Source organism: Alligator sinensis, unplaced genomic scaffold (genome assembly GCF_000455745.1).
Source record: "Alligator sinensis unplaced genomic scaffold, ASM45574v1 scaffold1177_1, whole genome shotgun sequence".
Taxonomy (NCBI): domain Eukaryota; kingdom Metazoa; phylum Chordata; order Crocodylia; family Alligatoridae; genus Alligator; species Alligator sinensis.
In genome coordinates this window covers 1,004,403-1,019,304 of record NW_005842120.1, presented here as the reverse complement: position 1 = coordinate 1,019,304, position 14,902 = coordinate 1,004,403, and the positions used below count along the sequence as shown (strand labels likewise).

General features: G+C 41.1%; 1 protein-coding gene across 1 annotated transcript in view; it reads right to left on the bottom strand.

Annotated features, from left to right (window-relative positions):
• Positions 1-14,902, bottom strand: part of SYNE1 (spectrin repeat containing nuclear envelope protein 1) — a 522,133-nt gene that overhangs the window by 342,460 nt on the left and 164,771 nt on the right. The window contains 4 exon segments of the mRNA XM_025205597.1: positions 62-158; positions 4,500-4,668; positions 5,302-5,414; positions 11,169-11,333. Of these exon segments, the coding sequence (XP_025061382.1) occupies positions 62-158; positions 4,500-4,668; positions 5,302-5,414; positions 11,169-11,333 (544 nt within the window).

Here is a 14,902-nt window from a genome sequence, read left to right as displayed (position 1 = left end):
GGCTATCAGAGTCAACAGAGATTAAAGGGTTACCTGAACTGCAATATATATAAGTATTTACCTGAGCCATTAGCTTTGGCATACATTTCAGCTGCCTTTTTCAAGATCTTGTATGTAACTTCATACTGCTCAAAGAATCTACTGTTTTCAATAACAGACTGAAAAGGAAAAAATGGTTAGAGGTAAAAAAATCAAATGCTACACAGTAATAATGAAGATATTTTCCTTGAATTACTATTACATGAGGACAGGGCTTTGCAAATTGCTATATTGTTCCTCTTGTATGAAGCAACATCCTGAATTCCTCTTGGCATTAATAATTAATTATGAAGAGTCTCCTTCAGAGAGTTTCTTGTCTTTCCAATACATATTTTTAACATACTCTGAGGTCAGGGTGCTAATTGCTCCTTCTTGCTGGATTTGTAGGGATTGACAGGCCAGGTACGGACATTACATTTGTATGGGACTTAGTGATCAGAAACTAGTTGAAACCCATAACAGAACAGAAGTTTGGCACATATAGACTGGTAAAACCTGGTTTAAGATAGATTTGGATCAATGTGCACTCAAACTTAATTGATTTAGGTTAGACTGATGCATCGAACTTTAGTGTCAGAGCTGAGTCAGCAGAGACCCTGTCTTTGACCCCTGCTGAGTCAGCAGAGACCTTTTCTGCAGCCCTGTCTGCTGCCTCCGGCCACCTGTCAGACACCAGCAGGCAGCGCAGGGAGAAAGGAGGTATCTGTTTCCCTTTATGAATCCTGTCATGAAGCATCTCATGACATACACACATACCTGACACTAAGCCCAACCGGGCTGCCAGGCATGGGTGAGCATTCTCCACTCCTCCTGCCACATCATCTATTAGCCACAGGCATCTGTCAGTTGCAGGCAGGCAATGCAGGGCAGGGGAGTGCTCACCCATGCCCAGCAGCCCAGTTGGGCTCTGTGGTGCTGCACCCCCTCACAGGCTGGGGGAGGTCTCTTTAGCTCACTGGCAGGCCTGTGTATACATTGTAGGATGCTTCATGACAGGGTTCGTGCAGGGATACAGATGGTTCCCTTCCCCTCTGCTGCCTTCCTGCATCTGATCAATGCCTGTGGCTGACCAATAACACAGCAGGAGGAGGGGAGAATGCTTACCCATGCCAGGCACCCTCTCACCAAAGGGCAAACACGTGTTGCTCACTACCAGTCTAAACTATCAGATTCACCCAAAGAACCTTGCCTGCCAGTCTAAACTATGCCACTTACAGAAAACTGCATAACTTAGATCAATTCTTGGGCTTTTTTAAATGTCTGTACTTAGGTTTAGAATTCAGCAGGGGTCAAAGAGCTGACTCAAGAGTTATTATTTATTATTCACTAAATAACTCTTCTGCTGAGATCTAAGTGGAAACACATCAATACGAAGCCTCTGTGTGATAGTGGGTTTCACGCTAAGAGAAAAAACATATTCCTTTATCTCTTTTTCACCTCTTCTGAAACAGGTGGAAAGTTGCGTTAAAGAAGCACTGCATTAAAGGAGGCTGCTTTTTCCAAGTGCTGCATAAGGTTTTACCTTTGGGATTATTTCAAAGACTCTTGTGTCCTGCTTTGAACTTTTACTTCTAAACAGAGCTGATTCAATAATTTATAAGAAGTGCTAGAGTCAACATTTTTTGCTTCTTTTAATGAATAATCTGCTTGTTTTTTTAAATATATTTTTCAAGAAAAATTGTCATACATCTTTAATAATTTTGGTTTTATATGAGGAGTTTCTGCACAAGCAATACATTTAAAATATCCAAAATTTGAGTTGTGTGTGTGAGCTATTATTGGCCATACAGGTCACGTGTTACATTTCAGTTCTATGATGGGATGATTAGTTCTTAAAATCTAGTATCTGATGTGAATATTCTCTGAGGGTATGTCTACACTGCAAAAATGAAGTGTGGCAATCATAATCATATGAGAACTTTAGCTCTTTACAATAACTTTTATCCCCCTTTCAAATATGTGGAAATAGAATGCAAAAATAGGCATTGTTAAAGCAAATGCTGTTGAAATGTTGAAAGAATTGTTTTGCAAATATTTTGTAATATTTCTCTAAGTCTGTTTCTGCCTGTTGGTAGTTCCGATGCTTTAAATTGAACACTATTATGTAGAAATATTATGTTGCCACTCTACATTTGGGAAACTTAAATCTTTATGTATTTGTCCTCAGTTAATACTGAAAACTAAAAATAAACAAATTAAAATTATTATAAATTAAATAAAAATTATTCTGCTCAAAATGTTGCATGCACCTGTCTCAATAACAATATTCTGTCAATATTTTAAATAAATCAAGTAAATACTTTTTGACATTAAATTAGCTCTGCAATGTAGAAGCCATTTTGTCATCAGAAGCACTTTTTAACATTAGATGCATACTGAAGTCTCAGCACAATTTTGCAAAGCACTAAAGTTCATGTAATTTAAGCATGTAATTCTGTAAAGTAAATGGGAAAATAAACATTTGAAAAGATAAGCATCTATTTGTTAAAAAAAGAATACCTAATTACCTAATTTGATCTTCAATGGTAATTTAATTTGTTGGGCATGGACAGACACACTTACATGGTTTTAAGAGGGCAGAGACTTACAGCTTGTGGAGATATGTCAGCTAAATCAGGTGTGACTGTTTCAGTTGCCTGCTCTTAACTGACATGAAATGAAGTTAAACTGTAAAACTTACCCAGAAAGAATAAAAGGGAGTAAATAAAAGAAGTAGGGTTTAGCTTTCATTTTACATAAAATAGAGGGGACACATGGAACAATTACCTGGGATCAGATGAACTGTGGTAAATCTCCACCCTTTTAGAGCAGTATAACTTTTTCATCTATCTATGTCCTATGTATGACTCTTAAGAGAAGCCTTTCAATAGTCCAGTCTTTGGTAGCAGAATATTATTGCTATCATAGTTATTACTGTCCTATAAATAATACCCCCTCAATCTATCTAATGCTCTCGTTTAAATTGATTCTATAACTGTAATATTTTTAGTGTGAGATATACATTCTCCTGTACTCTTCCTCCCTACATTAAAGCATTTGAAGGTAGGGAATATAAAGCATAGGCAGAGCCCAATATCAGCTTTGCACTCTTTCCCTTGCAGCCTCCTCCTCACATGAATTTCTCAAAGTTGTCATGGCTCAAGGCCTGGAATGGGAAGTACAACTGAACAAATGAAGAAGCAACATTTGTCAGTAAATACCTAATGGTTTTAGAGATGGTACATAGAAAGTATCTGAAAGGGTATAATTTGAACCAGTGTGAGAGTGATGTTGTAGCCATCATGGTCCAGGAAATATGAGAGAGGCAAGGATTTTGTGGGTGATATCTTTTATTGGACCAATTACATGGTTGGGATAGTCTTAGACATGCTTTTCAATACAGTACATGAAAAAATGGTTTTCCAGAGCAGAAAAGGAACAAAAGACATACACAAAAGCTGCACAGCATGGGAAAATATTCTGGTTTAAAAAGACATAATTACTTGCACATTAACATACTTAATAAGTATGTAGATACTTTCCCACTTTGTTTTCAGCCTGACATCTCTCATTCCTTATAGCTATCATTACTATAGGAAAGAGGTGGCTGCCTGTGCTCTCAGAACTTTTTCTTCAGCTTCACAGATGGACCGTGCGCTATATTGCATGCTGCATCTCTTTGCTTTTAACAGTGGAAACTTTGCAGGCAAATTGATTTGGAATTCTATCTGTGAACTGCAGATATGTGGGCTTTCGAATCCCAAATCACTTCCCAGTAAGTTAGGGTTGGGGGTCAGACAGTTAGCACTTTTAAGAGCTAAAGGCACAAATAGCATTATTTTCACTCTGATATCCTCATTTTGCATTTCAGACAGGGAATCATCATATAACTGATCCCAAAGTGGCACTACTATGTAGAGGGGGACAATATCCATACTTAGTAATGCTCCCTGTTTCTCTGTGCAGAGTCTTCATTTGGAGTCTTCATTTGAATGAAGACTTACATCCAGGGAGTGGTTGTTGATGGAGCAGATAATGATAAGAAAGCTCCATACCAGCTATCAGGTACAGGGTTTCACCAGCATTTCTTTGTCAGTAAGGGAATTCCTCATCAAAGGAGAATTCAGTCGGCATCTTACTTACAAAAGGTGGGTAATTTCTTACCTAGCTATCACATTTTGTGGCTGAGTTTTTATTATATGCATTCAGAATCAGGACAATTGACAAGTCATAACTGATGAAAATATTAGGAAGTGATCAGTGTGGAAAGATGTACCATGTCTTCAGCCCAGATTATATGGAAGGAGGTCAATCCTCCCCTTGTGTATACTCTTTATGCAAAGTCCCTTTTTAAAAGTGCAGTCAGAGAAAACTGGTGACTAGCAAATTTGGGTTTTTTCTCTGTAGGCCCTTACACTCCTTATTTTCAGTCATTTTGAACGTGTATACTTCAAACAATCAAGAAGAAAACAAATACTTACAATATAATTTTGTAGAAGTAGCTCAACTGACTCTCTCCTCCCATATTTGATAATCCATGATTTTAACTTTGATTCTGCAAGAACTAGGAGTGACAGCAGCCGGTACTTCAGTTCCAGGAATTCCATTTTCAACAGATGGAGCTCAGATGAAGAGGTAACAAAATTAAACCTAGGAATGAATCATACTGTAGTAAAACAGTGCAACATTCCGTACGTAGGAGAAACTGAGAGATTTTTTTTTTTAGAGGCTCAAGCTATTGTGTTATCTGTGCTATATCTTTCTAACATTTGATCTAATGCAAAACCTGCAGGCATATTTAATTCTGTCTGGTCAACACTCTGAAGGAGGCTCATTTATAGCAAACATATTTTAAATCTGCTTATTCAGAGAAGTAAATAATCAATTTAGGTATATAACTAAATTATTTTCATGACCAAGTCATCCCTCTGCCACTTCTTTCATAAGCATCATAAGTGTTGTTCTATAATATTCCTTCTTCTGCCAAAGTAATAACATACTTGGTAAGAAAATATATTCCTTTTTCAAGTCCCACAGTGTTTTAAGTTGACCCCTAGTACTTATTAATTGACCCCTAGCGCTTATTAATTGCTATCAGGCTTCTCAGTATACTATATACTGAATATTATATATATATTATAATGTATATATTATATATTATATAGGAGATATGTGTATACAAATACTTTTCCTTTTCTCAACTTGTACATGCAAAGATATAAAGCAAACAAGTTCCTTGTCATTCACAGAGGATGTTTAATGTAACACTGAAAATTTTCTTACCTTTCTGCCATATCCTCTAGCTGCTCAGGTGGAACAGGCACTCCATTAACAGACCTAGCCCGGTGGATCTCTTGGAAGGTCTTTTTGTGACCATCTACATTTTTCAATAGATCCTGATTTGATTGAAAAAAAGAAGAGAGAGAGAAAGAGAAAGAGACAGAGAGAGAAAGGGAGAGAGAGACAGAGAAGGCTCACAGTAGGGTAGTAACTAATAAGCACAATTTTAAGGCTGCACTGATGAGTCAATGTAGTTAAGTATTTGATCGTGCTGTCACATTTGCATGCAAGGTTATGCCTATAATAAAAGCATTTACAGCAGCTTGAGAATTTACATAAGGAAACTACCTTGTAACATACTCTGCTAAAGCTGTATCTAATAATTATGGCACATTTCAAAACAGATGACACACACGCACTGCCTCAGCTAAACGTTGCAAAGGTTTAAAGAGAAATGAATTCTCCTATTATTTCTGCAGCCTTTACAATAAGTTTACAATTATTCAGATTACAAGCGTAAATAATATTGCTAAATTTACTGTTTACAGCTGTAGTAGATACTAACCTTTTTAATGTATTGCTTCATATATTAAGGAACGAATCTAATGCCTCTACATAAAACCAGAAGATCTAGAGCTCCTTATGTAAGTGCATATTCAATATATAGTGAACTCCTGACTCTCAGTATCACAGGGTTCAGTGCTTGCATTCTGTATGTTATACAAACCAACACCTAACCTGTATGCTTGTGATAAGATGTGAACCAGCGTAAGCCTTATAATAAGAGCACATTTAGACTGTATCTAAGCAACACTGCTTCAAAGGCTTTACTGGAGATTACTTATTAAAATGAATGACTGGCAACAGTCTCCAAAGAGGTATCCATAACGATAGCATGTCAAGGCTTCAGAAGGCTGCCAGAATGTGAGACAGAGGATAGTTTTGGTACAGTCTTTTGGAGAAATTGATGAGTAGGATATTGACAAAGAAAATCATGTGGGGTTGCTTCCTCCCCACCCCCATCCCCATCCAAGGAAGTGGAGTAAGCAAAATGCAGACTAATAAATTGATCTGCAAAGTCTACCTCTTCCCAGAGAGTCCTACACAATACATTCTGATGTTTATACAATGTACTTGCTCAAGTCAACAAATTGCCTTCCCCATTCCCAATTAGCTTCTAGCAACCTCTCTCTTTTCAATAACCTCTCTCTTTTCAACCTCGCCTTTTTTGGAAGAAAGCCAGCTGGGAAGGGAGGTGCATCAAGCTTTGTCAGGCAATAGGGAAATTAAATAGCTTCCAGAATCAAGGAACTCTCACCCAAGACAACCTGCTTCTAGCCCCTTTCTTGTTTAAAGCAGGGAAGTTAGTTTCATCTGACTTCATTTGCCCCTGTACAACATGAGGAGGAAAGTGATCCCTAAAATATAGAAATTGATGCCAAAACATTTAAGACCAAATTCTACTAGGCTCTGTCCACCTAAATGGTACTTAATTACAATTGGTAACTCTTCTATCCCTGCAGTGCAGACATATAAGCATACAGTGATATACCACACATGGTCAACACACCTGCACACAAGTCCCCCCTGGCAGTAGAAGAGAAAGGGCCTCTTATATTTTAGCCCAGTGGCTAAGACACTCATCCAGTTAGTAGGAGAGTAGGGAGGATTTGATCCTGCATCTCATCTGACTTCTTAGCATAGTACTCTAACCACTACACAACATAGCAGGCATTACCCAGTACTCACCCACTCCAGCACTGAATCTGAGCTACTATACCCTGAATTTAATACTCATGAAATGAAATGAAGGGAGATTGGTTGGAAAGTTTGTGCTCCACTAGGAACAAGGACCCAGATTAGAATCCAGGGCCTGTTTCCTTCTAGGGCAGCATCCATCTCACTGGGCCAGATAGCTTCTTGATCTCTTCCTTCTAGTCCTATATACTTCCCTGTCTCAGTCCCAGGAAGCCATCTTCAAATGTAGCCCCTAATGTAAAGATTAGAGCATTAATCTGGGAAGTCAAAGACATAGGTTTAAATACCTTGTGGATGAGGGGCCTAGAACCTGGCTACCTTACTTCCTGGATAAATGCCCTAACCATTTAGTTACTGGAGCTAAAATCCAGGAGGATAGTCCTCAAAGTCCCACTACTCATAGGTTTTTGTCTGACTACAATTTTGTGATGTGCATATAATTTTGGTTTGTGTACATAGTTGCATACATGCTTAGCAATTATGTATTCCACTACACATGTTCAGTATTAACATGTATATGTACAGTATGTGCCCATTCTCCCTGGGTAATAGAGGGTAACAGAACTGCAAACTGCCTAAGTGCCAAAACCACTATTTATGCAGCTGGAAACCTGCCATTAAGGCACATAATGGGTAATATATTTCCATCTTTAGAGCTCTGGGCTGGGCTGTGCTATGCTGTGCTGTCTGTTCCAGAAAGCAGGGCTGGCCCCACCCCTCTGCTCCCTAGTTGGAGCTGTGAGAGCTGGCTGACAAAGTGAATGGGCTGGGGAGGCAAGCCCAGCTGAGGATGCGGCCCAGTCTGGGAGAGCAGGGTTGGAGAACTGTCCCCCTCCCCCCACCCTGACAAACCCCAACTGGGGTCTGGGACCAGGGAGGGAGTTAAACACCCCTTCCCCCACTCAAACTTGCTGTAAACTGCAACTGTGGACTACAAATCCAAAAGGCACCTAGAAGCAAGAAGAGGAAGTGATGAGCAATCCAGCAGAGTCCTGCTGCTGTAATTCTGGACTGCAAATCCAGAGACCTTGGGGGCAGCAGGAAGAGGAAGCAAACTCACAGCCAGAGAACTATGCTCTAGCACCCTCCAGGTTCTGGCTTGAGCTGCATTTCCTGAATCAAAGGTAGATGTCTGTTCACTTCTGTTTCAATTTAATCTGTGCATCTTAGATTAACCTGCAAAGACTGAATCGATTCAGCCTCGGGCTTTTTGACTGTCTGTACTTAGCCTTACACTCCAAAACCAGCAATTTACAGTTCATCCACAAATCAACTGCAAATCCATGAAAACTAGCCTGGATGCAATGTATTGCTGATACAGAGCCAATTATGGTCCCATGCTGCAAATCCTTATACTCGCATTTAACTTTATGCCTTGGTTTCAATATAAGTCTCTGTAGGATGCAGTCTAAGCAACCTAATGTATTCTGTATTAACTAGAACTTCAGCATGGCCTTATGGTATAGCACTAACTAAAATACCCTGGGATAATCCACATGGATAATGTATCAAGGTCAACTGAAAAAAAAAAAGGCTTGCTGGAAAGAGATAGTTATAAACAAACTGAAACACTGCTGTTTATTAGACAACAAGAAGCAAATAAGAATTTTGCATACTTGATTAATACAACAAAAGTAAACTCCCACAATCCAGGAAGTTGATACAATTTCTGCTAATTCTTCTCATGCTTTCTCTATGCCATTTGCATTATATCCAGGGTGTGAAAAATCAACCTGACACCTAGTAACTTAAGAACTAAGCTCATAACAGAAATTCCCAGTTCTGCCACAGCCCCCGGGATTTTACAGTGACCTGCAAGGCAAATAAAACTGAACTTCTTGGGGGGGGTGGCATTGTTTGTTTTGTTTCTTCATGATATGCATATTAGGGCTGTAGGTTTTATATTTTCAGAACAAAAGAAGAGGGTTCTGCTTCTTACTTTCAGAGGGTCCTGGTTTTTGTCTACATTATAAAATAGGATCTTGAATGTTTTGGAAAACTAGTGAAATTATAGCATAAGAGAACAAACCTTAATGGATGTAAACCTGACAGAGTCCTTGAAAATGTTTCAAAGAGCATTTAAGGGGAAAGAATAAATATCTTAAAGATTCAACGCTAAAGAAGTTGAGAACTCAAAATAAAGCAAAAGCTGTGTTATCCAGCACTTTACCAACTGGAAAGCTCCACTAACTGGCATCTGTCAATACAAATCTTCCTTCCGAGAGATGCAGCAAAAGTGAAACCGGAAGTCCCACTTGTGGTTTTGCCACCACGAGCCAAGTTCTTCTTCTTCATTTCTTCCTTGTGGACCACGACCCAGGACACAGCAGCCTCCGTGGGGCCCCGCTCCCTGTCCCCCAGCACACTGACACCAGGGAGTGTAAGCCCTGGTGCACCGCATGTGGTCTATTTGATTAACCAGCATATTTAATTAACTGGCATTCCCCATTCCCAGGGGATGCGAGATAACATAGCTTTTTATTGTACATATCTTTAAGTCAAGCCCCCGTGAGTCTTCCAGAACTTATGCTGGATGCCCCAATGCAGTCAAATCCAGCACTGACAATCCAGATATTTCCAAAGCTCCTTTTTTGTTATTTTTGATATTTCCAACATCTTTTTTCCTATGAAACTTGTCAGGCCTTAATATACTGCACTGGGCATAATCAATAGCAAAGGATATTATTGGAACTTTTAGAGTGCTAGAGCAGGGGTGGGCAAAATACAGTCCATGGGCTGAATTCGGCCTGCCAGGCCTTTCTATCCTACCTGAGGGGCCCCTAAAACTTTTTAAAAATGTTTATCTGCTCCTGGCTGCCTGTCAAAGATGACAGGAGCCAGGGGCAGCCAGACCCAGGGGCAGCCATCAGCAGGATGCAGCAGCCCAGCTCTGCCTCATCCCCAACCATTTCCTTGCCTTCCTGACCCCGCACCATGTGACTCCTGGATGCATCGCCAGACTGCAGAAGCACGGGCCCACACTGGTACCCAAGGGGCATGTGTATATAGGGAAGGACTGTGTGTGTAGGAAGGGACTCTGTTTGTGTGTGTTCATAGGGTGAGTCCCACACCCACACCCCTCGATACACATGAACCCACACCCCCACCTCACACTGCCACACATGGAGACCCCCACACCCATCCCAACCACCCTCCCCCCCACAAACCGCATACCCACCCACACCCCATGTATCCACCCCCCCAAACACACCCACACCCTCCCCGATACCCCACATACCCACACACTCGTAGCCACCCAAAAACCTATACCCACCCCACCACAATATACAAGAGTAAGATTTCATTTTAAGCTATTATATACAATCACCTCTACATACACTACACAAAAACATGTAAACCAGGACAAAAATACTTTTTGAAATCAAATTAATGAATGTTTTAGATGTTCGTTTTTTAGAATATAATTTGGTATTTTTTTAGTTCCGAGATGGAAAAACCCCTTGCTGAAAGGGGTACTTCTGGGGGCAAGAGGAGGGACTTTTTGTGGCAAAGCTCAGGGGTTAGGGGGCAGGACTTCCAGTCACAAGATGGCAGCCAGGGGGTGGGGCACCTGTGAAGGGGCAGGGATACCCATGTGGTGCTTGATAACTTGCCAAATTCAGTAACCAGCCCTCTGCCAGAAATAATTTCCTGCCCCTGCACTAGAGTCTCTCCAAATCCTCAACTGTCCATTCATTTGCAAAATATTACCCACTCGCCCCCACCATTGCCCTCTCAGAAAAAAAGAAACAGATACCTTACAAAATAAAGTTGATAACTTCTGGGATCAGTAAATTGGTAATAACACTTCATGGTCAAAGGTATCATCTAGCTAATCTAAAAGAATCAGCACAGACACCTGACCAATATCCTCACTAGGAAGACACCATTAGGCCACACAGCTTGCCTATCCTACCCTGACAAAATCAGATTGCCTTGAGTCAAAGAAATCTTAGGGTTTCCAATGTTGCCCAAGCTTCCTCAAAACACCTCACTTCCAAACATATATTATTTCATTATTATTTGTGCATCATGATTGAGCCACAAACATGAGAAAAGTTAGCACATTAAAACCATAATTTTATTCAGATGGATGATTCAAATATATCTACCTTGTGATGTTCAAGCTTCCGATGTATTGCATTTGCTGTTTCCTCATGAGCCTGTTGAATGATTATTTCTTCCCTAAGTGCAGAATCCACTCTATATAGCCAGGCACCTATAGTACCCAAAGGTGCAGGGAGAGATTTATCAAGGAGTATATGCCAATCAAGTAGCTGAAAAAGAAAATTAAGAAAACTGAATCTCCATTAATTACACAAGCAAATATCCTGAAAAATTAGACTCTTCATAATTGGTTGCTGATTAATCACAAGATCAAAAAAGAAGTTAAAAGAACTATAACTGATGAGTAAGAGAGAAGCCTAGATAGTTAATGTAATTACTTCTACTTTTGAATTACCATAGTTTTTTCTCGTAAACCTTGGACAGCTTTGTTCATCAGAAGTTTGTAAAGTAACCTAAATGGGTCCTAGTAAAACATGTGTACTACCAATCATAGTCAGGTATTCTATACTTATACCACAACAGTTGTGATGATAGCTTCCCAGTCCCCAACCTGAGAAATGCATGTTTCTTGAACTTTCTCTCCCTCAAAAAATGATATTCTCCTCCAAATTATAACTGTCAAAGTTACAGAAGTAGCCTTATGCACATTTGAATCATGGACAAGCTCATGGACTATATGTGAGATTACACATTAGTTAGGAAGTGCTAGTTTGAAGGAATGTTAGTCCATGTTAAGATTAACTAGTGCTAGTGATCAGTCTCACGTTTGTGGTTAATGCCCTCTAATGTGCATTGCTCACATCTTCCTGCCTGCAGGTGGCTTAAAGGGGTGTGGCTAGAGGCTGCAAGTCTGCTCCTCATGCCTTCTCTGCTTGCCAGGTCTTTAGCCATAGTATAGGAAGGGAGAGGGCCCCTCTATGCCACTTGGATTACTTCTCCAAATCATCCTGCTGCCCCTGCCCTTCAGCCCTTGGATCCCTCCTCAACCCTACAATCACCTCTCCACCCCCAGATGGCCTTCCCTGCCCCCTGATTGGCCCATGTCACTGTCCTGCCACCCCAATCGCTCTGAGAGCAGTAATGGCAGCTGCAGCAGCGGGGATTCCTCCCCTGCCCACCCACCTGCTCCTGGTCTTCCTGCAACCTATGCCACTGCTATGCACCCAGATCCAGCCCCCACTGGTCCCTGCAGCTGCCTGGCATCTTCTTGCCCCACACCCACCCCCCCTCCTCAGCTCCCTTTCAGTTGCAGAGCTTGGAAGGGGCTGTATCTGGATGCACAGGGGCAGCACAGTCTGCAAGGATCCCAGGAGCAGGCAGGGAGGGAGCATATCCTGACTGGCATTTCTGTAACTCTCAGACTGATCAAAGCAGCACGGCAGTGATCCAAGGGTGCAGGAAACAATGGGGAGGCCAAGGAAACAACTGTGGTGTTAGGAGAGAGATCTGGAGGTGGATGGGATGATTTGGGGGTTGGCAGCAATTGGAGGGGCAGCAGCCCAACAGCTCCCCACCTACCCATTCCCCCCTTCCTGCTACCTCTCCTCCTCCTTCCCCATCCAATTCTGCCCGCACCCTTACCCCCAGCTCCCCTACCTCCTTGACCCCTTTTCTCTTGCCCCCCACTCACCCTATCCCCACCCACCTGTTGCCTATTCCTAGCTATACCCAGCTGTCAGTCCAGGGCTGTAGAATCTTGGGTGATAGCCAGTCCACCTGGAAGCAGTGCATCCTGGGATATTACAGGACTACAAATTGGTGGTTTTACCTCAGGGTAACACCCAGAAGTTAAATTTAAATCAAGCTAGGTAGAATAGCTCAAAGATAATCCTTGCCAGAAGTGACATAACTTTAAGATGCCTAAAGGGAATTTAGCAGTAGTTAATAAGCCTTAATGCGAGACCACTCAAGTTTTAAATGTTCTAAACATGATCCTAAGTGCTCTTAACAAACTGTAATGTGCAATCTCACTCTAATACTTCACCCACTATCAGAGCTATTAACACTTATTTTATCTTAGTGAATGGCAAGAATCCTTTCAGTCTACTGGTATACAGCACTTGTTTCTTACACTTATTTATACAAAAGCCACTTTCAATTATCAATACAGATTCTAAAATATATTCTTTTTATTTTTCCCTCTTACTTTGAGTCCAGTACAATTGGATTTATAGTGGTAAAGTATACTAAATTTAGTCTACTGTTATAATCCTAATTCATGACATTAAAAATAATGTAAAAAATCTGGTTGATAAATATATGATCCATGGTTGTGGTAATAATTTTACTGGATCTCATTTGGAATAACCAGGAACTCGTGTTACCACTTTCAAGGAGCTTTGCCATGCCAAAGAAAAACCATTAAATCTATACATATATGTCAACATATAGGGTTTGGTAAGGTTGATGAAAACTGTTCTGGCAAATTAGTAGGAGATACAGTATATTTTTCTGTGCTGGTCAAAAAATAATGCTTATATGCCAATCCTCCTTGAGGACAGCTGTGAGCTATCTACCCCAACTACACAGTTGGTCCAATAAAAGATACTGCGCTATGAAATCTTTGCCTCTTGCATAATTTCTGAACCATCACAACTACAACATCACACATACAGTATATAAACTATCACTACCACTGCATTTTCAACAGACTTAATATTGGTATTAGCAACGTGTTTTCTGGAGAATCAATGAGAGCCACTTCCATGTAGTGATTCCTGGTAATGTTTTTGACAGCCAAGAGCTCCCAAATTGACAAAAATGCCAAAATGCACAAAGATAAAGATACAAATGCCATTTTTGTTGTACAAAAGAAGAACATGTTTTCTAAAGTTCAAAATATTATGAGGGGCAAGGATTTCTTAGGGTAATATCTTTTACTGGACCAACTGTGTAGCTGATATAAATAGCTCACACCTCCCCTCAAGAAGGATTGGCATACAAACAATATTTTTTGACCAGCACAGAAAAACATACTACATCTCCTACTAATTTGCCATAAGAGTTTTCATATAGGTTTGTATGTGGTACTCTTCACAAGTCCTGCTGTAGTTGGACTACTGGCTAAGAAGGGATGAAAAAAGGTATGGGGCCAGGAGGAGGGAGGCTGACTTTGTGGCCCAGTCCAGAGAGCACCTCCCTAGCAGAGGAAGGATTTCTATCTTCTGGTTAAGATAGAAGCAGTTCTGAACGCAGATGCCTAACTGCAGATGCCTAAATAGGTTCTCATAGACATTAGGGCTTGAAGGGACCTCGGAAGATCATCGAGTCCAGCCCCCTGCCCAAAGGGCAGGAAGTCAGCAGGGTTCATAGGATCCCAGCAAGATGAGCATCCAGTTTGCTCTTGAAGGTGTTCAATGTGGGCGCTTGAACCACCTCCAGTGGCAGGCTGTTCCAGACCTTGGGGGCTCGGACAGTAAAGAAATTCTTCCTTATGTCCAGCCTGAAACGGTCTTGTAGTAGTTTATGATCATTCGACCTAGTCATCATCCCTTGGGGCGCTCTGGTGAACAAACGTTCCCCCAGATACTGGTGGGCACCCCTGATAAACTTGTAGGTGGCCATCAGATCACCCCTGAGCATGCGCTTTTCCAGGCTAAAGAGCCCCAGGGCTCTCAGCCTATCATCGTAGGGTCTGCTTCCCTGACCTCTGATCATGCGCATAGCTCTTCTCTGGACTCTCTCAAGCTTCTCCACATCCTTTTTGAATTGTGGAGCCCAAAACTGGACGCAGTACTCCAGCTGCGGCCTCACTAAGGCCGAGTACAAGGGGAGAATG